General features: G+C 45.8%; 5 protein-coding genes; 3 read left to right on the top strand and 2 right to left on the bottom strand.

The window, feature by feature from the left end:
- The first annotated feature begins 361 nt into the window (after positions 1–361).
- Positions 362–2221, top strand: GSTUM_00011561001 (uncharacterized protein). XM_002841978.2 has 3 exons: positions 362–683; positions 813–970; positions 1045–2221. The coding sequence occupies exons 2-3, from the start codon at positions 878–880 to the stop codon at positions 1750–1752; spliced, it is 801 nt and encodes a 266-aa protein (XP_002842024.1). The 5' UTR covers positions 362–683; positions 813–877; the 3' UTR covers positions 1753–2221.
- Positions 2222–2517: 296 nt separating this feature from the next.
- On the bottom strand, positions 2518–3655 carry GSTUM_00011560001 (uncharacterized protein; the record flags this gene model as incomplete). The annotated part of the gene is made up of 4 exons (XM_002841977.1): positions 2518–2718; positions 2772–3383; positions 3448–3580; positions 3642–3655. 4 exons carry the CDS (start codon positions 3653–3655, stop codon positions 2518–2520), a joined length of 960 nt encoding a protein of 319 aa, XP_002842023.1.
- A 265-nt stretch (positions 3656–3920) lies between these two features.
- On the top strand, positions 3921–7081 carry GSTUM_00011559001 (uncharacterized protein; the record flags this gene model as incomplete). Its single annotated transcript, XM_002841976.1, has 4 exons — positions 3921–4066; positions 4175–4394; positions 4467–5483; positions 5537–7081. 4 exons carry the CDS (start codon positions 3921–3923, stop codon positions 7079–7081), a joined length of 2928 nt encoding a protein of 975 aa, XP_002842022.1.
- Positions 7082–17035: 9954 nt separating this feature from the next.
- Positions 17036–18441, top strand: GSTUM_00011557001 (uncharacterized protein). XM_002841975.2 has 4 exons: positions 17036–17563; positions 17661–17753; positions 17809–18215; positions 18270–18441. The coding sequence occupies exons 1-4, from the start codon at positions 17203–17205 to the stop codon at positions 18327–18329; spliced, it is 921 nt and encodes a 306-aa protein (XP_002842021.1). The 5' UTR covers positions 17036–17202; the 3' UTR covers positions 18330–18441.
- A 36-nt stretch (positions 18442–18477) lies between these two features.
- GSTUM_00011556001 (uncharacterized protein) lies at positions 18478–19326 on the bottom strand. XM_002841974.2 has 3 exons: positions 19251–19326; positions 18884–19200; positions 18478–18801 (listed from the first exon to the last, which is right to left on the bottom strand). Exons 1-2 carry the CDS (start codon positions 19276–19278, stop codon positions 18929–18931), a joined length of 300 nt encoding a protein of 99 aa, XP_002842020.1. The 5' UTR covers positions 19279–19326; the 3' UTR covers positions 18478–18801; positions 18884–18928.
- Positions 19327–22673: the final 3347 nt, after the last annotated feature.

The following is a 22673-nucleotide window of genomic DNA, read 5'->3' as shown; positions in this document are numbered from 1 at the left end:
CTTTGGTCGATCGCGATGAGAATAACCCCACTGCGCGGTATTATGTAAGAGAGGACTGCTGGCTTTTTGCTGTCATGTTTGTATTGGCCTAGGATCGGATTTCGATAGTGACTTGCCTCGACCGACAGTGGGGTATCATAATTAACTTAACCTTGTTTCTTGTGTTGAAGAATTTAGAGTGGGCACAATAGTCTACTAATAGAACCCCCCCGCTTTGAAACGGTGCGGGATTTCGTGTATCGCTTCCATCCTTTTGACTGTGCTTTACGAATATATTTGTCTCGCCTGAACAGTATATATACCTCCCATCTCCCCCCTTTCTCCCTTTCTCCCTTTCTCCCTTTCACCTTCCCTCCTCTTCATCTTCCACCTTCCAAACTCCTCTCCCACTATGTCACCGCTCTCTCCGTAATTCTCCTGCTTTTCCGGTGCTTGCCATTATACGCACGGTCTCGCATTTTCAGTCCCTCTCCTGCTTACCGCATGTTCTTACAATTCCGGTGTCGACCATTTTCTATATAATTACCGCAACCCATTCAACTCACACTCCCTCCTGATCCCGCCATACGTGCATACCTCTCATACCAAGCCCACTTCCTCACCCCGCCAATTACCCCGCCATTACCTGAAAAAAAAAAATTCTACTCTTGAAAACAATACAAAAACTTCAATTTCTCACCCCCGTATTCTATATCTTTTCTTAGTTTTTATGTACTATCCTGTGTCTAGATCTTTGAAATAGATACTCAGTCCGCTTCAAGTTATAAGCACCACCAGAGTTTTTGTCCTAATTTCCTTCATTTGACCCCCAGAAGAAATAATAACACACATCCAAGACTACCCAATCCATAACGTACCAGACCATAAATCAGCAAATATGTTGACATTCATCGCTGTCCGTTGCTTGAACTGCAACAATGTGGACCAATTTCCTCGCATGGACTTTGACGAAATCCCTTACTGCTCCCAAGTAACGACCCTCTTAAAGCCCTAATCATTCGTTAGATCCTGGAGGCTTGTTTTGCTGACACATACTAACTACAGTGCGCCGCGAATTCGAACCTAGTTCCCGCGACTCCCCCTGCAAAGCCAGACCAGACATGGGCAAGCGAGGATGAGCTCGCCAGCTTGTTCTCCCGCAATCTTTCTCTTCTGGACGATGCTCCAGCTGCTCGCTCACCCACTCCCCCTGGGGCGTCACCAACCGGCATTAATTTCTCAATCTCTCAGCATTACATCCAACCAACCACTTTTGGGAAACCCGCTGCAGATAAACCCCACGAGTCAGCAGCCGGGAATTCAAATGCAGACCGGGAACGGACGTACATTCAGTACCTTTTGAGCTCAAACCTGGGCTCAGAGACCTCCACAAACGATCTGGAAATTGCTCTTGCACATGGAATTATCGACAGCAACATGTACCACCAGGCGCTGGAAACCCACAACCAGCTACTCCGCCAGCGCGAGCAACAGGAGGCAGAGGCTCGCATGATCCAGGCCCAGATCATGAACGAAATGCAGCGGGAGCAGTCCCGGCAGGCCACTACAGCTTTGGGCGAGGATTGCTCGGCGCATTCCTTGCTCTCTATCGCTAGCAGACAAAAGACGCAAGACCCTGTGTTCAGAACCTCAGACTTTTTCAATGACTATTATGGCGGTGTGGACTCGGGCTATCTCGATGACGACGAATATGCGCCTTGCTCGGTATACGGTGGCCAGGGAAGCTGTCATTTGAGGCCTTTTGATCTGTAAGTGGGGGAGAGCCTTTACTTTTGCCTTTCTTTTCTTCTCTTCTCCCCCCCCTGGTTCGTTGCAGGGTATGAGGTTTATTCGGTAGGATGGGCGGGTCATTTAGGGTAACAAAAGCGAGGGGGAGAACCTGGGAGGAGTTGTGAGGAAGCGGAGCCGTTGAGCTTTTTTTTTTATTCGTACTCGTGTTTTGCGGGAAATTGGGCGGTTGTATTTGATATTCTACCCATTTTTATTCCTTGCTTTCCTTGCAAGGTGCATTCGTATTACATGATTACGGGGTTTACATTGGTGGTATACCCTTGGGTAGATGGAATCGAAATAGGAGGGAAAATTCGGGGGGAGGGGGGCGTTCCAGTGCTAGTTATAATAGTTAACTTGGTTGGGGGTATTACTTCAATAACCTTTAGCTGAGGATTTGGAGTTTATAGCGGATAATTGCATACCGTAAGATTTGGGATGAGAACCGTAATCATTGTTCATGGACTGCTGTTGCTCCCACCAACGTTTCCAGAGAAAAATGGGTGGGATGAAGGCATTCAACAAGAATTGTAGATCAGCCTGATGTGGGTCACAAGCAGCAGCAAGGCTGGAAATACAGTTGTTCAAAGCCACCGAGTATTACCTCGTGAAGCACACTTACCCTCAAAAGCCACAATCACATGAAGTCACCCGCGAACTGATAGAGGAGTATCAGAGCTCGCCATCATGAACCCAAAAATAGACCTTGTAATAGTAACGGAAATCTATAATATTATAGTGTACACATTAAGCGAGGCGAGCCTTCTTCGCACCACCATCTTCATCCTCGTCAACCAGTGTCATCTCCTCGTCTGCCTCATCAGTAGGCCTTCGCTTCAATCCCTTCATCTTTCTCGACTGCATCTTGCTGAAGTCTTGCCCGCCGGTGTGTATACGGCCGATCTTATCACCCATGATGTCTGTTTCGATGTTCTTTTTGGATCGAGCCTTCGGATTGTTAGCATCGAGAATGCACAGAAACGGTATATATAGAAGTATACCTCCAAAGCCCTCGGCTTCTTGAGGGCCTCCTTCATCATCGCCTCATCTGGCTCATGCACCCGTCTAATCCTAAAGTCTATCCTAGGCCCCATCTCCTCAACCTCAACCCTCGGCAATTTCTGCCCGCTCTTCAAAGTCTTGATCAAGTGCACACGCATATGAATCGCAGGAGCAGGGTTCTGCTCTGTAGACTCGGCCGCGGAAAAGTGTATCATGTATTGCAGCCCCTCGACATTCACAGAGTTAACCGTCTCCCCACGAAAAAAGTCTAGGAACATGCTCTTGAAGAGCCGGTAGTTCGGTATCGAATCGAAGATTGCCCCGGAGAAGGATAGTAACGGTTTCATTCCGATTCCGGGTTTCGAAGTCTTGAAAAATGTCAGCGGGCGGAAGGTGCTCTCGTCTATGCCGAGTTCTAACATGTCTAGGATTCGGTGATCGAAGGTGCGGGCGATAGTTAGGTTGTGCGGGCGCTTCTTGGAGTGTGAGGCGAAGACGAGGAACGACGTGTCGTTTTTTGAGGAGAAGAATTCAAGAGGTGTTGCGTCTTCGAATGGGTGGATGCTGTTCTTTTTCGTGAACTTTATTGCGTTGGGTTTTTTGAGAGAGTGCTGGGTGGATGAGCACCGTAATTAGTATGTCTCTTGAAGCTGATGGGGGATGTGGAAAATGCACAATGTCGGTCATTGCGGACCGTGTTAGGTCGCTAGTACTTGTGCCCGAAAGAAAAAGTGCGCTCTTTTGGTTTTCGACAAGTTTGCACTCACGGGCTTCAAGAGCCCGCTTTGAGCGGGCATTCCGGGGTTTTCTGTGGAGTATCAGCTATAGTTGAATAATCCATAGCACCTTGTGAAGATGGGGCAACATACGTTGTGCGAATCATTTTGGTGGGGCAAGTAGTGATCGGAGAGTGTTCAATGGGGCGGTTTGTTGTAGCAAAAAATATACGGCATGATAACTGGGCGATAGAAAAGGGTTGTGCCAAGCAAAGGCGTGGGGGGAGCAGAGGCGTGTCGAAAATCAAGGGCAGGGTAACATTCGCGCAGCCCTGCCGCACTGGGTGGCTGTCGAACAGGAGATTCCTAGGCTTGACAGAAAGTGATTTACCTGTCTAACCCTCCAACGGTTATTCGATTATAGCCTCAGTAATGTTTCTTTTTACTCCCCTTCTGGGAGCTCAGTCGGATTCCCAGGCTTGCCAATCTTTACTCGAACTCGAGAATGGAATTAAGGTCTTAATCGATGTTGGCTGGGACGAGAGCTTTGATGTGAAGATGCTGGCCGAGCTGGAGAGGTTAGTCAGTCTTGTTTGAACTCCCCAGTGTATTAAAGAAAGCCACTCTTAGATCTAGGATCTCTCTGCGACCTAGAATTGCGCTGATGTAGATATTACAACCTGCAGACATACTCCTACAATCGACCTCATACTCCTCACCCACCCTACCCTTGCGCACATGGGAGCTTATGCGCACGCGTGCAAACACATCCCGAGCTTCTCCTCTATTCCCGTCTACAGCACATTTCCGGTATCCAATCTTGGTCGTTTACTATTACAGGATATCTACTTGTCTACACCGTTAGCATCCACCCGTCTGCTGGATTCCGCAGCTCCTCCCGTCCCAGTAAGCAACTTTGGTGCGCCAACCTTCCTGCCATCCGGTGAGACGGATGAACTACACCCTGATGCGCTGAAGCTACCCCCGACGTCTGCCGAGATCGACTCGTATTGTACAAAGATTGTTACACTGAAATACTCGCAACCTACACCTTTGCATTCAGCCGTTGCGAGGGTATCAGGGAAGTTGGGGAGCATCACGATTACTGCCTACTCGGCCGGGCACAGCCTGGGGGGCACGATATGGAAGATACAACAAGCCCAGGAATCAATTGTCTATGCTGTGGATTGGAATCACTCACGCGAGAACTGTCTTCGGGGAGCGGGATTCCTATCCGGCGGTGGGGTCTCTGTGGAAACTTTGGGGAAGCCAACGGCGTTAATTTGCTCGGCAAGGAATTCGGAAGTCGTGAGCATGGCGGGTGGGAGGAAAAAGAGGGATGAAATGCTCTTGGATGCCATAAAAAAGACAGCGTTAAAGAACAGTGGCACTGTGCTGATCCCCACAGACTCTGTTGGACGAGTGCTAGAGCTTGTGTATCTGCTCGAACACGCCTGGAGAAAAGACCAGGAGTTATCTTCACGAGCAAAAGGCAAGGGAATTGGGTTGTTCCTTGTGGGAAGGAGAGTGCGAAGATTGGGTCAGGTGGTTGGTAGTATGCTGGAGTGGATGGACGAGGGGGTGGTTAGAGAATTTGAGTCAATTGCTGGTGGAGACCGAAGAGGAAACCGGCAAAGAGACGATGCGGAAGGAAAAGGAAACGACGGCAACAAGGCTGGTCCATTTGACTTTCTACATTTGAATCTGGTTTCTACACAAGGACATCTTAACAGGATCCTGAACGACGGAAACGAACGCGGGAAGGTCATTATTGCTTCGGATTCTAGTCTCGGGTGGGGCTTTAGTCGCGAAGCTTTGATGAGGCTTGCTAGTGATGAGAAAAATTTGGTTGTTTTGACAGAGAGGTCAGACGGTAAACTAGGGTGGGCTGGAAACTTATGGCAACAATGGAAGGAAAAGACAGGTAGTGGAGGAGAAGCAAACGCAACTGACTGGCAGGAGGTATCTCTCGACGGGCAGCGTGCCGAACTAGATGTATTCCTCCTCAATCTAGCCGCAGAGCAAGCGCTAATATACGAGTAATTTAGATTCCTCATCGGACACCGCTAGAAGGCCAGGAGCTCGAGGCTTATAATCGGCATTTCGCAGCACAACAAGCATTGACCTCACAACACCAATCTCTTCTCTCCAATTCGGGTCTTCCCTCCTCTATGGGCGCAGAACCAGATGATGACGACGCCTCATCCTCCTCTGATGACGATTCGGATTCTGAGAGGCAAGGGAAGGCTCTCACCACTGCTAATAGTAAGAAGATTTCTGCGGCAACTGTAATGCTCGGTGGTGCAACCCCATCCAGATATGGTGCAGGAAAAGTGGACATCGGAATCAACATCTTGCTTAGGGGGAAAGGTGTATATGATTACGACGTACGTGGTGCCAAAGGGCGAAATAGGATGTTCCCATTCGTAATGCGGCGAAGGAGAGTGGATGAATATGGCGAAGTCGTTAGAGCAGACGAGTACATGCGGGCCGAGGAAAAGGCCGAAGAGGATCTCCTCGATGCGACACGCGTTAAGGAAGAGCGAGTTATGGGGAAGAAGAGAAAATGGGATGAGAATGATGCCAAGAGGGGCGGCCCAGGCACCCGAAAAGGCAAGGAAACTGGAGATGTAGGCAAAAAGCGACGCACAGGCAAAACGAAAGAGAGGCCAGATGGGGATGACAGCTACGAACCAGACGATGGAGAGCAGGAGGAAACAGAGGAAGGCGAAGTTGAGGAGGATGAGGCTGAAGATGAAGAGTCCATGTTGACCGTGCCTAGCAAGATTACTTCCACAAAGATTGCTATACTAATGCGGTTCAAGGTAGCATTTATCGATTTTGCAGGATTACATGACTCTCGGATTTTACGGATGCTCCTTCCACTAATCGGTCCGAGAAAGTTAATCTTGGTCGGCGGCAGAGAACACGAGACCAAGAGTCTAGCCAACGACTGCAGGAAACTTCTCAGCGGGCGGGGCACACTATCCGGCCGAGGCGAGAGCGGTGCAGACACTGACGTTTTCTTCCCTCAAATCGGCAGCAAGGTCAACGCGGGCGTGGATACCAACGCCTGGGCAATCAAACTCAGCGACAACCTCGTCCGAAACCTCAAGTGGCAGAACGTGCGCGGTTTAGGAGTTGTGCACCTAATCGGTCGCGTGACAGAGGCGCAGGATAAGAAGGATGAGTGCCGCAACGGCAAGAAGGTTAAACTCTCCAAGAGCCCGGAGGCAGAGTCTAAAGAAGGCGGATCACAGGTCGAACAGAAGAATGCTCTCGTCCTCGACGTATTACCACCCGCATTGGCTGCCGCAATTAGGAGTGTTGCTCAGCCCATTCACGTCGGCGACATCAGATTGGCGGATCTGCGGCGAGTGCTACTCGACGACGGATTGACGGCGGAGTTCCGGGGTGAAGGAACGCTGTTGATTGATGGAGTTGTTGTCGTGCGAAAGGGCGGGGTCGGTAGCGTGATCATTGAAGATGGGGGAGGGGGTATGTTGAGGAGAGCGGGGAGGAATGGCAAGGCAAGTTTCGTGGAAGTTAGAAGGAGGATATATGAAGGTCTCGCGGTGGTTTCCGGGGGTTAGGGAAAAAAATTTCTCCTACATGATTCCTTGTTCTCCGATCTCGATTTAGTCTCCCATGGTACGATACCGTTTGTATCCCCTTCCGGCATAATCTTGCTTTTTGCATAACTTCGCAGGTTACAAAACGATGATGTGTCCTTGTTAGTTATGGGTATGTGCTGAGTGTTGAATTAAGCGTTGTATAATATAGCATGATACCACAATCTAGAGTTCCGGATAACATGCGAGGGAATCCGGGCGAGGGCTGACTTCAGATCACGTAGTCACACTGGGTGTTGAGATTTTCTCAACCATCTTTTATTACAGCAGGCAAAGCCCTGAACCGGTGTCGTGCGGTGGCCACCTTACTACCAGTACTGTCAGGGGCAGCACTTATAGACCCACACATACCAAAGAGGTCCCATAGAAGGAAGGCTTTCACTTAAGATCGCAGATGCAATGTCGAAATTATTTCACCGCCAAGATGTCACCAACCCCCTAAATGGAGACAGTCTAAGCAGTGAAATTAAAGATACAGGTCCCGTTGTTTACTATGATACAATACTTCGACCCAGCACTACCCGCATACGTGAGCGGGGAAGAAATGTGCTGAGGGTTGCAGCACTGGCGGGTGGCTGGTGGGGATTTGTCATTGTCGGGGAGAAAACCTTTCCCATGCCCTCCGGCACAATGCATACCTTTCGGATACCCTCCTTGGCTAAAACATACCCTTCAGAAACAAAACTACGACCCCCAACATATGGACCTCCACAGACCAAGTGTTTCAAAGCCCAAGAAGCATGGGTGAAAAGAAAGTAAGGAAATTGAGACAAAGAGGAAAAAAAAGAGATTTAGGCATGACCCATCCAACCACTACAGCTTTAGACTCTTAATAGACGCGACCCAGTCCTCTCCTCAGTAAACACTCCAACATGTGTAAAGAAAAAAAGAAAAGAAAAAAAGAAAAAAGAAAAAGGCTAGAAAATAAGTGTAAAAATAGATAGAACTAAAGAAGATGCTCAAGTCTGGGATTTTGATATGTACGGCGATTATGTCCAGGGAGGCCACAGTTCTGACAGATTTGGCGACCAGCGGGCCTAGGATTCGCGGCTTGAGGAATAAGTGCGATCTCAGCGCGGGCATGCGCAAATATGTGTCAGGAGTACCGGAATCCGATACCCAGGAAACCACCTTAAGTAGGGTAACCCCACTCGGAATCGGAATGTCTAGTCTCCAATACCTCACTCTGCCACCTTACGGGGCCTACACGTCATTGTATAAATTTATATGAGTTGTGTTCTGTGACTAAAAAGCTACAGAATTGAAGGTGTAAGAATAACACTGTATACATCTCTGCTATCTGACCGACCAGATCCTCTTGTCAGGATATATTAGAGGGAATCTTCAGCTAAGCCTGAAAAGTGGAATGGAGTAAACCTGTCAACTATTCAGGGAGATACTAGGCTTCGAAGTTGTGACAACTTTGGCATGAGTGGTAAGTAATGGAATGTTTCGCACAAAGATATGATATTGAATGTTAAAGGATCTCAACAAGAAACCAATACATTCATACCCAAACTACAATAACTAAAAGAGTTTAGAACTCCGAGAAACACTACCATACAAGCCAATGTGTTAGGCGGAGACAACCTGATAGACTTCAGAGTTGTCTAGGCCGATCGAGATTCATTTCTATAGACGGAGATTGTCTAGGAAGGCTCGGACTTCACTCGTTTCGTTTATGACTACTAAGAGCGAAGTAAAGTAAAGTAAAGTAAAGTAAAGTAAAATCGTAAGAACAATATTATATTGTTAAGGTCTCTTCTCCGTTGCTTGATGATGTCTAAAGCTTGGGAGGCACTTCGATATTTATATTCCGCGTCTGAGTGTTCGCGGACTACATCTAACTAACATACAACCATGTACCTTTTTCCAATATAACTCGCAACGTCAGGTTTTCTTCCAAGGTGCGAACACCTGGAGACCCTGAAAATCATCACACCCTCTTTGATAATTATAATATGACTATTTGGAAGTCATGCTGTTTCCAATAGTAATTATCTGATGGTGAGAGTCTTTTTAGGCCCTGTTTGGCGGGAACGGAACTGGTCCGTTCCCCCATACAAACGACCGTTTCCTTCCATTTCAAAACGGTTGGAGTAAATCCAGTGTTTGGTAATGTAGAAAAACAAGAACCGTTCCGTTCCAAAGTGGATCTTGGCAACCAGGTTTGCAACAGTAACTGGTCCCCCACTTAGGCTAGTTTTGTATTAAAAAAATTTTGTAATGTATAAAGATATCTTAATTAAAAATAATAACCAGATTATTCCCTATACATCATATTTTCCACTGGCACCTCTGAAAACAACTCATACACCTCTAAGATGGCATCTCACTCCAATATGAGCACAATTCATACAGCCATAATTCAAAGACGGATTCATATCGCAATTACCTCTGCTCTCTATTCTCATCTATTCCTCTCTAAAGAACCTGTTCATACATCTATTCGAACTGGAATGATTTATACTGCTGAAATCCTGCAAGCACATCCTCGTCGTGCTCTAGAGGTTATTCGTATGCCAATTACAACATTGTTAGACCTTCGAGACTGGGTAATTGAGAGGGGATTACTGGTGTCTACACGTCAAGTAGCTGTGGAAGAACAACTTGTATTGTTTTTATGGATTATTGGACATGGAGCTACAAATAGGGAAGCTCAGGAACACTTTCAGCATAGTGGAGAAACAATTTCATGGTTAGTATTAATTGCACTATAATATTTATATATGAAATGTTTATTATTCTAATTATTTTACAGCTATTTTCATCAAGTTCTAAAGGCTCTCCTGCCTCTGTATGAAACATTTGTACATCTTCCACCAAACAATATTTCTGCAAAAATACGGAAAAATTGGGGAAAGATGTCCAATTTTAAGGATGTTCGTGGAGCAATCGATGGGACACACATTTTGGCCCATGTCCCACGAAACCAGCAGGGTCCCTATCGTAACCGGAAAGGTACCCTCTCGCAAAATATTCTTGCTGGATGCAGCTTGGATATGGACTTTTTCTATGTATGTTCTGGCTGGGAGGGTTCAGCCAATGATGCTCGAGTATTAGAAAATGCTGTGATTCATGGATTTCCAAGACATGAAAATACAGTTTATCTTGCAGATGCAGGATATGGTCTTCGTCCTGGGTTTTTAACACCATACCGTACCGTACGATATCATCTGCGGGAGCAAGCACAAGCTCATTTACGTCCACAAACTAAAGAAGAGCTTTTCAACCTAAGTCATGCTCAGTTACGAAATGTTATTGAACGTATCTTTGGAGTTTTACGGAAGAGGTTTTAAATTCTCAATACAGCTCCAGAGTTTGACCTTACCACACAAGCTCAACTTATATTGGTAGTTTGTACATTACATAACTTTATTCGACACCGGGCAAATGGAGAGGAGGATCAATTTTACCAGGATGCTGATTCATCCTTGGAAAACATCAATCACTCTGAGGAATCAAATCCAAGTTATGAGGAGGAGGATGAAGGAAATGTTAGAGATGCACAAGATATGAGAGAGATGAAACAAGATTGAGACAAACGTGCAACACAAATGTGGCTTGATTATATACAATACCAAAACCAGTCACAGTAGACTAACTGCTGTAGAATTCCTAGGCCTTGTAACGTACTATTTGACCTCTTAACCAAAGCTCCTGATCTTCACCTTCCTCTAATGCTAAAAACTCTTCTGCCTTAACTGGGTTCTCAAAAAGCTCATATCCAGTAATAATATCTTGTGTTGACCACCCTGGTCTTCCTTTATACTTTTGTTGAAGCTTTGATACAGCTTGCTGAACAACTAATTGGGATGCTGCAATAGTAATTGGTGTAGTGGCCATGCCTTCAACAGCAGTGATCAGCCGTTCAGAAACACTCCTTGGAGGTTGTCGAATATGTCCCAGTGGTGCTAGTCTTCTCCGCTTATGTTGATGAGGACTTGTATCAGGGCTGGTCTGCCCTGGATCAGCCTGAGTTGCTAGATCTGACCTAAGGGGTGAAGGAATCGTAATTTGTTGTAATTTTGTATGGCCAGGATAGATTGCATGACCACCTGTTGCTTGAACTCCCTCCATGATTTCCGCCAACTCAATTGCATTTGCAAGTGGTTTGTCACGAAACTCTCGTATTCCAGGCTGTTTTTTTATTTCTTCCTCCCATACTTCATCTGGTGCAGTAACCGCACCAGTCTTAAGATCAACTCCAAAACCACTCAAATCTTTCAACCTGGTCCACATCTTCCATTTTTTCTTCAAGGTCTCCAATTTGCCTTGACATCTCTCACCTGTTACAGGAGCCCCAGGTCCAGCAATCAGAAGAACTGTCTCAGCAATCTCATCCCAAACTTCCATCTTTAGCCCATTATCAGATCGTTTTCCAGTCCTAATAGCTTGAACTAGTTCTCGCAACAACACAGATGTCATTTCAGGAGACCATTCAACTGGACGCCAGCAAGGCTTGCGGGTTTTCTGCTTGCTTCCCGTAAAGGAGGAAGGTACTTCACAGGGGTCTAGAACACAAATTTCGGATAAATTTTCTGAAAAAAATGTTAGAACTTATCATAGTAACTATAGTGATATTTAACATACCTTCAATCTCGCAGGAATGGTTAGAACACTCAGGTTGATGCCCACTTGGTAGTATACATGCAGTATTTTGACTTGCAGTAGTATCCGAGTCTAACTGTATTGATTGAGTCTTATCGCTCAAGGTTTGTGTATTCAAAGGTGAACTACTATTTTAAATTAGTAAACAATTATGATAAGTATGGTGAAAGTGGTAACACACTGGTATTGAGGAGAATGCTCGTCCATCTTAGTATCTGTAAATAAGTTGAAACCTCTTTAGAGAAGAGAGAAGTTTTCACGAATGTTAAGATAAGATAGTTTTTTTTGTACAGGAGACTGAGAGATTTGCACATAATATAGAATTTATTTCATTAGTTTACAAGAAAAAGAAAAAAGCAGATTTATTAGGGTATGGTATTCAAAATTACTCTGCCCTATAGAGTGTTGCCAGGGGTTAAAAAAAATTCTCAATTGAAGGTAAGAGAAACCGTTTTGAAACAGAAGTGCTCCATTTCACCTATTGCAACCATTTTGAAATGGACCGTTCCTGAACGGTTCCGTTCCCGCCAAACAGAGCCTTAGACAAATGGCTCAATTCTCAAGTCGAACTGTGTTGGCTCCAATCGTCTGCCTTGTCGATGAAATGATCAGTTTCGTCTGTGGGTTGCATCTGCGAAGATAGTCGTTATTACTGACTTTCTAGGTCATCTAACTTCAACTCTTCATAACTCCATATCCAACCGATAGATCTTTTCCGGAGGACTTTCTACTTACCTGCAGGAAGCGTTTCCATAGGATTGGTAGATAATCCCTCTGTCAGTAACCCTTGGTTGCCGTGGGTAACAGGATTCTGGTTACTGTCACCGGTTTGGGAGTCACCCACTCTGTTGTAGTATGTACCGGAACCTGGTTGTAACACTCCTCGAACTCCATTGGGTTCGATAGTAGTATTCTCAGGAGTTCCAGACTCTTCCGGTTATGGTAGGGTGGATGTGAATGTATTGGTCTTTCATTAAGATCCTTTACTATTCATCATCATCTCTTTGCGTGAACACGTCCCGTTACTTGCAGCCTATGCCAAAGATATCTCGTTCTTGAAGCCTAGTAACGTTCTGGGTAGTTGACGGATTCACTCCGTTATACTTCCCAGACCTGGCCGAAGGTCCCCTCTTATATACCCTGTGAACAGGATCCGGTCGGACGGACGGCGGCGACGTATACGGTGTTATTTTAATACCTTTCATTCTGTAATATAATACTCACAGGACGCAACTTAGATCGATATGTATGATGACGCGCGGGCCCCGTAAGGGGGCCGGATGGGGGTGTTGGAGACCTGAGATTTCGATTTCGGGAGAGGTTACCCTACTTAGGGTGGTTCCTAGGTATCGGATCTCAGTATTCCTAACACAATGGTCTTTACTGAGTGTTGTAACTGGGCCCAGTATTATGTTGTAGTTGCAGGAAAAGTTCTCAATACTAACGACAATTGAAATACTGCTTCACAGAGCAATCAAGAGTTGCTAACCAAGAGATTATCTGGCAATCCAGTACAATAACTTCCTGTGAACTAGCAGGAAGTCATCCAGAAGATATCTGCAGGTTGAATTCAGAGTTACAGAGGTTTAAAGTCAGGCGACCTTGGAAGGTTTAAATTACGACTACCTCAGCAGATACAACTTGTGGATGAAACTGATCATTTCATTGATAAGGCAGACAATTGGGCCCCATTCTGTTCAACTTGAGAACTAGGCCATAAGTCTAAAGACTCTAAATGTAAGATAATTACTATTGGGAAGAGTATAGTTCCCAGTTAGCAATATCGTAATTACGACAGATGGTGTGGTAATTTTGAGTGTCTTCAGGTGCATGTATCTTTGAAGAATATCTGACATTGTGAGTTATAACCAGAAGGGTACATAGTTGTATAAGAGATAGATATAGTCTGTGAATACTAAGATGCAGAATATAAATATTGAAGTGCCTCCCAAGCTTTAATATGTAATCAAGCAATAGAGAAGAGACCTTAACAATATATTGGATACAATTCTATTCTAGGTTATCTACATTACCTTTGAGTAGTCATAAACAAAAAGAATATTCATTTCGAGTGTAACGATCCCTCCTTGGATGGTTAGTTCTTGGCGATCGGGAAACAATACTTCTCTTCTCTTTCTTCTTCTTTGTTTGTCTTACAATAGCATTAGGCCTCTGCCTATATTACCAATAGTACAAGACCTTTATCTTCTATCGAGAACACCTATCGTAAGCTTTCTCTAACTCTTCTTCGTGAAGCACTTTCCTTGGCATAATGATAACGTTGCAATAAAGATAAAGATCGTAAAGGTGTTTTATATTCGTTAAAGTAATAAGTAGGAAAAGTACTTAGAACAAAGCGTGAAGAACCTATCCTCCTTGGCCTCATCAGCCTCCTTATATAGTATTCTTCCCGCCCATAGTCATGTGACCCAAAATGGTCACATGTACAAAACTAAATCATAACAAACTAATCATGTGACCAAAGTAGTCACATGCTCAAAACCCATAACCTCGTAGCGAGGTTATATGCAAAAACTCATAAACCAATCATAATGCAATAAACAAGTCATATGACTTGACTGAGTCATATGCGTGAAACCCATGACCTCATAACGAGGTCATGTGCGAAACATAAATCATATGCGCAAGGCTTACCGGCAAGGCACACTCGCAAGGCATACTCGCCAGGCGCACGTCCCATGACTCATATTTGAGCCATGTGCGAAAGCATCCCAAATCCCACACATAACAAATCATATGACTCGAATGAGTCATATGTGTGAAACAATAACATACCTGTGACTCATAACCATGTATCACGTGAAAACCTTTTTCATGCCAAGCCACGTTCGTGACTTTGAGCCATCCTAGACAATCTCCATCTACAGAAATGAATCTTAGTTGGACTAGATAACTCTGATTCTTTACAGGTTGTCTCTGCCTAATATCTGGGTACAATAGCTGGGATGTGTTACATGCATAACTTTTGATCATTTAAATATTATACAGAGTTTTAGTGGGAAAGACAGGGAGGATGAATAGGTTGTAGGTTAAGTGTAAAACTGTTGAAATCATCTAAGACAATAGGATTGAAGTTACTTTAGTAGGTATTTTGAAGAGTTGTACTTGAAAAAGTATCTAAGATATAGGTGTGATGTGTTCACAAGGTGCTAATCACGTCATCAGTAAAATTTACAATCATTCAACAGATAGCCTGTACAACAAGAGAGGAAGCGAGAGATGAAAACTAAGGGATACTGCGAGTGTAACCTCTACTCCTACTGGGAAGATGGATTCCAACGTTGCAATCACCTCAAGATGAATTCTTGTAGGAATGGGAATAATTATAATAAATTTGAAAGTCTCAACAGTAGAGTTTGAAGAAAGATAATGGTAAAACTTAATATCTTTAAGCTATAGCTTTTGTTCAGAATACCAGGATCTGATACCTACAAGCCATCCTAAGTAGGGTAACTCCTCTCGGAATTGGAATTAATAGTTTCCAATACTCCCTTTCGGCCCACCAATCGGGCGAGAATGCTATCATATATGTCAATCTCAGTTGTGTCCTGTGTCTATGATGATACACAGCTGAAGGTGTAAGAATAATACCATATACATTAATACTATCTGTCCGACCAGATCAAGTTTGCAGGATATATGGGAGGGGACAATCGGCTAGGTCTGGGAATTGGAACAGTGTAAATCCGCCAACTACCCAGGAAGATACTAGGCTTCAAAGATGTAATGACCTTGGTATAGGCTGTAAGTATCAGTACAGTTGTATCTGTAAAGTCTTCATACCCCGGCAGCGTAACCACACAACCACAACACCTCTCCATGGAAAATTGAAAAAAAATTCAAACAACTCAATTAAGAAAAGTATATGAATAGAATTAATAAGCCTTAAGAAAATATTATTACCACTTTGTATGACCGCTATCTGCATTTAGTACAGCCTGTATTCTCCCAGGCATCCTATCTATCTACCCATTCAACTTCTCTTGGGAAATTAAATCTCATTCCTCCTTTGCTGCCTGAAATAATTCAGCAGCACTGTGAGGCCTCCCAACCTGGAGAATTGATTTCTGAGGGCTCTTTTAAGCAGAGAACAAGTGTTCTCAATAGGATTGAGATCTGGTGAGTTGAGTGGTCAGGCAATTTTTGATAACCACAGTCTGACTGCTATTTTCTGTTTTCCTTACCACCATGCCAGGAGGCATTGTCTTCTGCTAGGTAGATGTTATCAGAGGGTCTATCCAGACCTTCTATAAAGGGATAAGGTATGGCTGGTAGATTTCAGTTGCATATTGGTGGGAATTGAGGCCAAGTCTGTTTCTTTTACTGGTCCTTTCTTCCTCCCCCCTCTTCCTAACAAGAATTAACTCAGTCCTGACACTCTTCATGATTGCAGTATAGATCCCAATACTAGTCCTCCTAGACTTAAAGCTAGGCTTCAATTTTTTTTCTTCCAGCTCTTCACCAGGTCTAACTCTGACCTTCCTGCTAGTAGGATTTGGATTATAGATAATGGTGACTTCATCCACAAAAACAACCCAATTCCATACACCCCTCCAATTCCTCCTTCTCCTAGCAAACTCCTTTCTCTTCTCCTTCTGTCCTTTCCTCCAAAAAGGTTTTTTTCTAGGTATCAGAAGCTTAAAACCAGCTTCTGATATGATCTTATCCACAGATATCTTTCCTAGACCAATATTCGCTTTTTTAGTAATGTCGCATAACGCTAAATGAGGCTTGGCATCAATAATGGACTCCACTATCTTTCTTTTTTGAGGGGTAATTGTTGTTGGTCTTCCAGATCTGGGGGCATCATGGGTATTTCCATCTCTTGATTCAGCTCTTTTGACTACTAATTGAACAGTTGCCTTAGAGATACCCATAACCTTAGAAATTTTATTATACCCCATATCAGTATGTTTATACAGGGCATAAATTTCCTTATTTTGGTCTTCTCTAGCTCTTCGGGTATGTGGGGGGGTCATGGTAGAGGCGGTTGTTGTGGGGATGGATGACAACACCATTGCCATACTGGGGTATGAAGACTTTACGGACACGACTGTACATTGCATACTCAGCTTGTGGCATACCGATAACTTCGGACCTCCTTATTACGAGGACCTACAACTACAACCCTGCTCCACACCGGTCTTTGTCACGATTCTTATTAGCCTCACACCTTCCGCCACTATTATAGCATCGCACACAGCCACATGGGCTCCAATGATCCCCACCGCGGATCTCGCCATCTTGAATGAACCGCATGCAACCGCCACGTCCATTATGCCAGCTGCGCCTTCAATATTGCCTCCACCCCTCCAAGTTCCTATCATCGCTCATCTATGTTTGGCTTGTTAAAAGAAATTATCGACGACGCTCTTGGAGCCGCTTGTATTTATTTAAACGTTTCTCCCTTCACGAACCCTTCCTTCACTACACCCCCTTCCTCTTTCAACATGCCTACTAGGGCGCTCGAAAACCTTTCCCACACCTACCAGCCGCATGCCCAACCGGATGAGCCTTCCGAACTGGACCCCGGCTATGCTCCGGCCCAAGTGCTAAAAACAAAGAAGTTGTTGCGGAGCCGGGGTCTTCCATTGGAGGTGATAGACGCAATCCTTGATTTTGCTGAATATTGGCCAGTCGTAAGTACGATTGCTCGATATGCTTCGGAGAAAATTGCGCAGTCATCCTATGAAAACAGCAATCTGGCCTCTCTGTTGTACTTGCGTACACAACCTCTACCTGGCGAGTTTAGGCCCGAGCCGGCAACTGGGGGTGAAATCGGCGAAGATCCTACGACTGGATGTTTTATTGGTAAGGGATCTCAACCCCCCCCGACATCAACACACATTCCACATTACCTACGAAAGCAAGCATTAGGACCTTTTGAACCTTTCCTTACTTTTTCTAGGGCATTATCAGGCTCGTGGCCAACACCCAGTCCGCAAGTTGATTTTTAAGACCGTCAGTAGAGACCAAGGGTGGACTTCCAACGAAGGTCAAGGTATTTCACACATTCAACAAATAGCCAGAATTTTCTAACTTCTAGAATTCCATAGGTACTTATAAAGGCTCCTGGTCCTGGTTCGAGGTTCACGCGGAACGTCCAAAATCGATCGAAACCCTTAGCTCAGCAGACCTTGAACCGCTACTGGATGCAGTGGTAGTGACAAAAACCTCCGACTATAACAACTCCCCCTGGAAGCGGGTCTCTGCTACCAAAATGGGTGAGGTAAACGACAATGGAACTTCTGGAAGCTTAGCATCTAGCTCTGAGGAAAAGAACACCTGGAACCTGCAGAGAAATGTACATGCTGGGCAAGATTGGAAGACACATTTGGTTGTTTGGAAACATGACGGTCCTGATTCAGGCCCCATCGATGAAAACACAGGGGCCGGAGCGGGAGCAGATCTCGTTCGCTGTTTGAAACCGGGTGATAGGATTAATCTGGTCGCTAGGGCGCAGGTACGTTGCCACAGATCTCCGTTGAAATGTTTTACTTAGCACTTTGTAATCTAGTTTCCTGGCTGGCGGAACAGTGTCCGCAGTGCGGAAGTCCACGTTTACTACGCGGTCTGACCGCACAGAGCTCCTTTGGTTTCCCTTTGGGGTTCGGAAACACAGCCCAAAAGAACGAAACTTCATTCCCTCCCATTTGTTAAATTATGGAATTTACAAGTATTAAGCAGTCAGGGTCAATGTGTTATCCTTTGATAACTGAAATTGTCGTGATATCCATCCAAGTGAGAGGTGACCATGCAATCGATTGTTTAAAGTGAGCGAGAATACGCTTCCTCCGCCACACCAACAAAGGCCTACTTTGACTTTCCTTCAGCAAATTGCGAAAATTGTACCCTCTCGATACTGCTATCATAGAGGAAAGAGGAGCTAGACACATGGCCCCACAGTGGTAAACTCGAACAAAAAGAACTGAAAACAGGAAGAAAGGCCCAGCAAGTCCGAAGTAGTTGATAGCCCCTGCGTTCGTGACCGGCTTACAGATGGAGGGGTGGATAATTTGCTCGGTAGCAAACACTCGAAAACCCAATGCCTCGACACGCCACATAAATCAGCACTCGTATCCGTAACCCATCTCGCAACTAAACACGTTATCCTGATCCTCCTGTTCCCACCTATTCCATCATGCCCTGAATGCATTCACGATATCTCCCACCAACTCATACATGCTTCATCCCACCCAACGGCTCCGCCCTCACTGCCGACCAATCAATCCCAGCCTCCAACTGCTCGTCCACAAGCCCGCAAATGGCAACGTTATCCCCACGAATCAAATACAATCCGTGTTCAACTTGTTGCGTGGCCTCCTCGGACCCGGGTGTTGCAAAGATACGTTCGATGGTGCGAGAAAGGATGAGGTTGGTAGTTTGGTCGTGACCCATAAGCTTGCCGGTAAGGGTTCTTCCGTCCGAAGTTATGATTGTGACGGTTTCTACTGAGACGTCAGCAAGAGGATCACAAGCAACAGGAGGGGAAACCTACTGTTGACGAAGGTCTGAAGGTTAGACATGACTGGGGTGGAATGAGGAATTTGTCCTCGAGGTGCGGACGGATTGAGTTGGGCGGGGAGACGTGGGTGATTGAAGGCGTTGTTGTCCAGGTTTACTTAGTGTGGCTAGTGCAGCGCTCAACCTAGTGCGCCAGCCACAATTGCCTCCCACATGTGAAGTCTAAAAACTATGATATATTAGGATTCACCTCACCAGCACCCCGATAGGGTTGCGGTAAGTCTACGTTGTTTCTTCTTCGGTCCCCCAGAGCCGTTCTCGGAGCCATCCCCAGAGAGCTGGTAAAGCGGTAAACCTCATCGCTGGTTGCCGTACTCGAGTACAAGTACCATTGCGGGTACCCTGAGTTATAAGAATAGATCAGCACCCTCCTTGTCCTTGCTGTGCAATGTTAAATTTACTGCGTGTCCCTTGCTCTATCAGCCTTGCGGATCCTGCCGCTAACCTCAAAATCCTGACGATACGGCAATTGTACGGGACAGGACACGAACATCTCTGCGTGTGGAGTGCCAACGGTTATCGACATGTGCTATTGCATTACCGAGCACTTAATCGAGCACAATATCGGCACACTGCTACAAGTACTCGTGTATCCCATTGATTCAGAGAGCCCGGACCAGCCTTCTGAGCAGCAGAGTCGTCTAGCCAACTGTTTCAGATCACTGCGCGATCCCTGAACACCAGTTATTGCGTCATGAAGCTCCTCTATTTTAACACAACATTAACCTTCGAACCTCTTGATTCCCCTCCCCTGGCAAAATAATCGTACAGGAAAATCCGCTACGATTTCACAGTCCGCCAAAACAAACCGAGTGCTATTAGACGGCGCCTGGGCGGCTAGCATCCCATGCAATTTATCAAAACATCCCAACCTCTTCCAAGTCACTCCCATTGAAGCCGCCCAAGAACGGGGAGCATCCTGGCCAAGCCAAGACGCCAAAGCGAGTTCCCACATCTATCGGAATCATTCCGTATCTTCTCCCAGCACCTTTCGAAACCCTTTGGAAACCCGTCCTACGAATCTAGAAGCACCACCTGGCTGCGGAAACATATTTCGGACGACCGTGCTTGCGACTAGGTTAGCCGACGAGCACCAATCCGAGATCAAACAGTTCACAGGATCGCTCAATCTGGTTCGATAGGCTGAGGCATTTTTGTATTTGTGCCTGTTAGCAGTATTAGTAGGTATAGGTACTGGGGTTATCTGTATGAGAGTTAGGGTGTGGGAGAGTCAGTAAGAGTAGACGAGTCTTGGCTACTATGTATTTCACCTTACGAAGGTACAGTGCCTAAGTTTTGAATATTTTGCTAGCAGGGGGTATCTCGCTAGCAGGGGTCAGGGTAATGAATTGGGAAAGGTCACTTAGGGCTGGTGTTTAGTGCAGCAGGATTTTCAGTTCTGTCCTTATCCCTTGGACGGTCTGAGACAGTCAAAAATCGTCAAAGGCACATCATTTCCTGGTAAGGATGACGCTTTTCTATAATGGGTGCAACAGTATAGTTGTACAACAACCTCAACTCTTGTGGCCGGTCTTGAGATACATATAGGATGCCGAACACAAAGCAAGTACGAGCACCTTTAACGCCCAGTTCTGCCAATTCCCAATTGACAAAGAAGTCGAGTATACCAAAGAAACTGACAAAGAAGCAGAGTGCAGCGAGCAAGCTGAGTATAAATGAACAAATTGCTCACACCCCCTACACCCCTCTCGGTCCCTGAATAGACCACAAGTGTGAGCTACTGTTATCCTGGGAAGGTTCTGATATCACAGTAGTTCAAATCTTTGAGCTATTTTGGGACGCAGAGGCCATTGAACTGCTTGTAGTTGGAACCAATACGTAGGCAGAAGAGAAAAAAGCAGGAGCAGAAACCCAACGGCGATGGAAAAGAGTTACCAGAAATGAGATAAGAGTATTCCTTGCACTCTTAAGCTATATGGGGGCCCGGAGGGGTATGGTAAGTCAGGGGTTTTGGAGATATAGGGGAGGAGATTCGATTCTTCGAACGATGTCGCTCAAGTGCTTTAGTCAGATAAAATGCTATCTCCATATCGCAGATCCAAAGAAAACCTTGTCTCGATCCCATTGGCATTACAAATTAGAGCCATCAAATAGCCTAATTCGGAAGAGATACCAGCAATACTATTGTAACGATCCCCTTTCAGATAGTTAGTTCTTGGCGACGGGGAATGACATTTACCTTTTCTTTCCCTTTCTTTCCTTGTCTTACGATAGCTCTAGGCCTCTGCCTATGTTACCGATAGTACAAGACCTTTGTCTTCTATCGGAAACACCTATCGTAAGGTTTCTCTAACTCGTCTTCGTAATGAGTGCTTCTTAGCGTAATGATAAGGTTGCAATAAGGATAAAGATCGAAGGGTTAGGGTTAGCCGAGCGAGCGAAGGGTTCTCTTGCCGGGCGGACAGCTGTGCTGATGGGAAGGGGACGTGAGAGTTGTTGTAATCGTGAGAAACAAAGCGTCGACAATAATCAAGGTAGATTGATCATTTGGATGTGCCGAGCGAGCGAAGCGAGCGAGGCTACACTAACCGGGCGGACAGCTGTGCTGATGGGAAGGGGACGTGAGAGTTGTTGTAATCGTGAAACAAAGTGTCGACAATAATCAAAGTAGATTGATCGTTTGTTTCGTTGACCTATGATCAACTCGTCAGGACGGGGGGAGAAGGGTGATACTTATACCTTTCCCCGTAGATGATGGCGGATGAAAGTCCATCGGGTGTGGAAGACGGGGGCGTGGGTTTGACCCTGAGCGCCCGTCGCGAGAGACGCAATAAAGTCGTCAAATCGCTGGTGGTGTGATGCGAAAAATTGCGTCGCCGCTCGTGGGAGGGTGTGAGGCAATTAGTTGTGCGTCGGCGACCTCGTATTCCAAGCGAGGTGTGGCACACCGATTTATCGGTGTGCATGCCGTCATGCATGCATCCTGCAAGTAAGCCGGAACCGGAAGGCTTGCCAGAATAGGTATTCATCGTTCCGCATATGCGCGTACTAGGATCATCCCTACTGGGGCAACGCACATGCATGCCTGCATGTGCATATGCACGAGCTCATCCGTGCATAGCCGAGGTGTGTACCGGATTAGTCTAGACAACTTCCAAATCGGGACACTTACCTGAAACGGAAATATTTCCTATTATGGAAAACTTCCTAATTCGGCAAGTGGGTACGACCTTCCTATTACGGAAGTGGCGCGCCAAGAGATTTCAGCCCCATGTACCAGCCACCACGTGACGCCATCACGTGCCCATGAGCCACCGCCACACGCTACCGCCACGCCGCCACAACGCCACAGCTCAGCCACTCACGTGACCGCGCCACAACGCCACAGCGCCACACCGCCTAGCCACACTAACCAGTTAGGGTTAGGGTGAGCCGA

The sequence above is a fragment of the Tuber melanosporum genome (assembly GCF_000151645.1).
Source record: "Tuber melanosporum whole genome shotgun sequence assembly, scaffold_88, strain Mel28".
Taxonomy (NCBI): domain Eukaryota; kingdom Fungi; phylum Ascomycota; class Pezizomycetes; order Pezizales; family Tuberaceae; genus Tuber; species Tuber melanosporum.
Note: the sequence above shows the minus strand (reverse complement) of the source record. Positions and strands in the feature narration are given on the sequence as shown.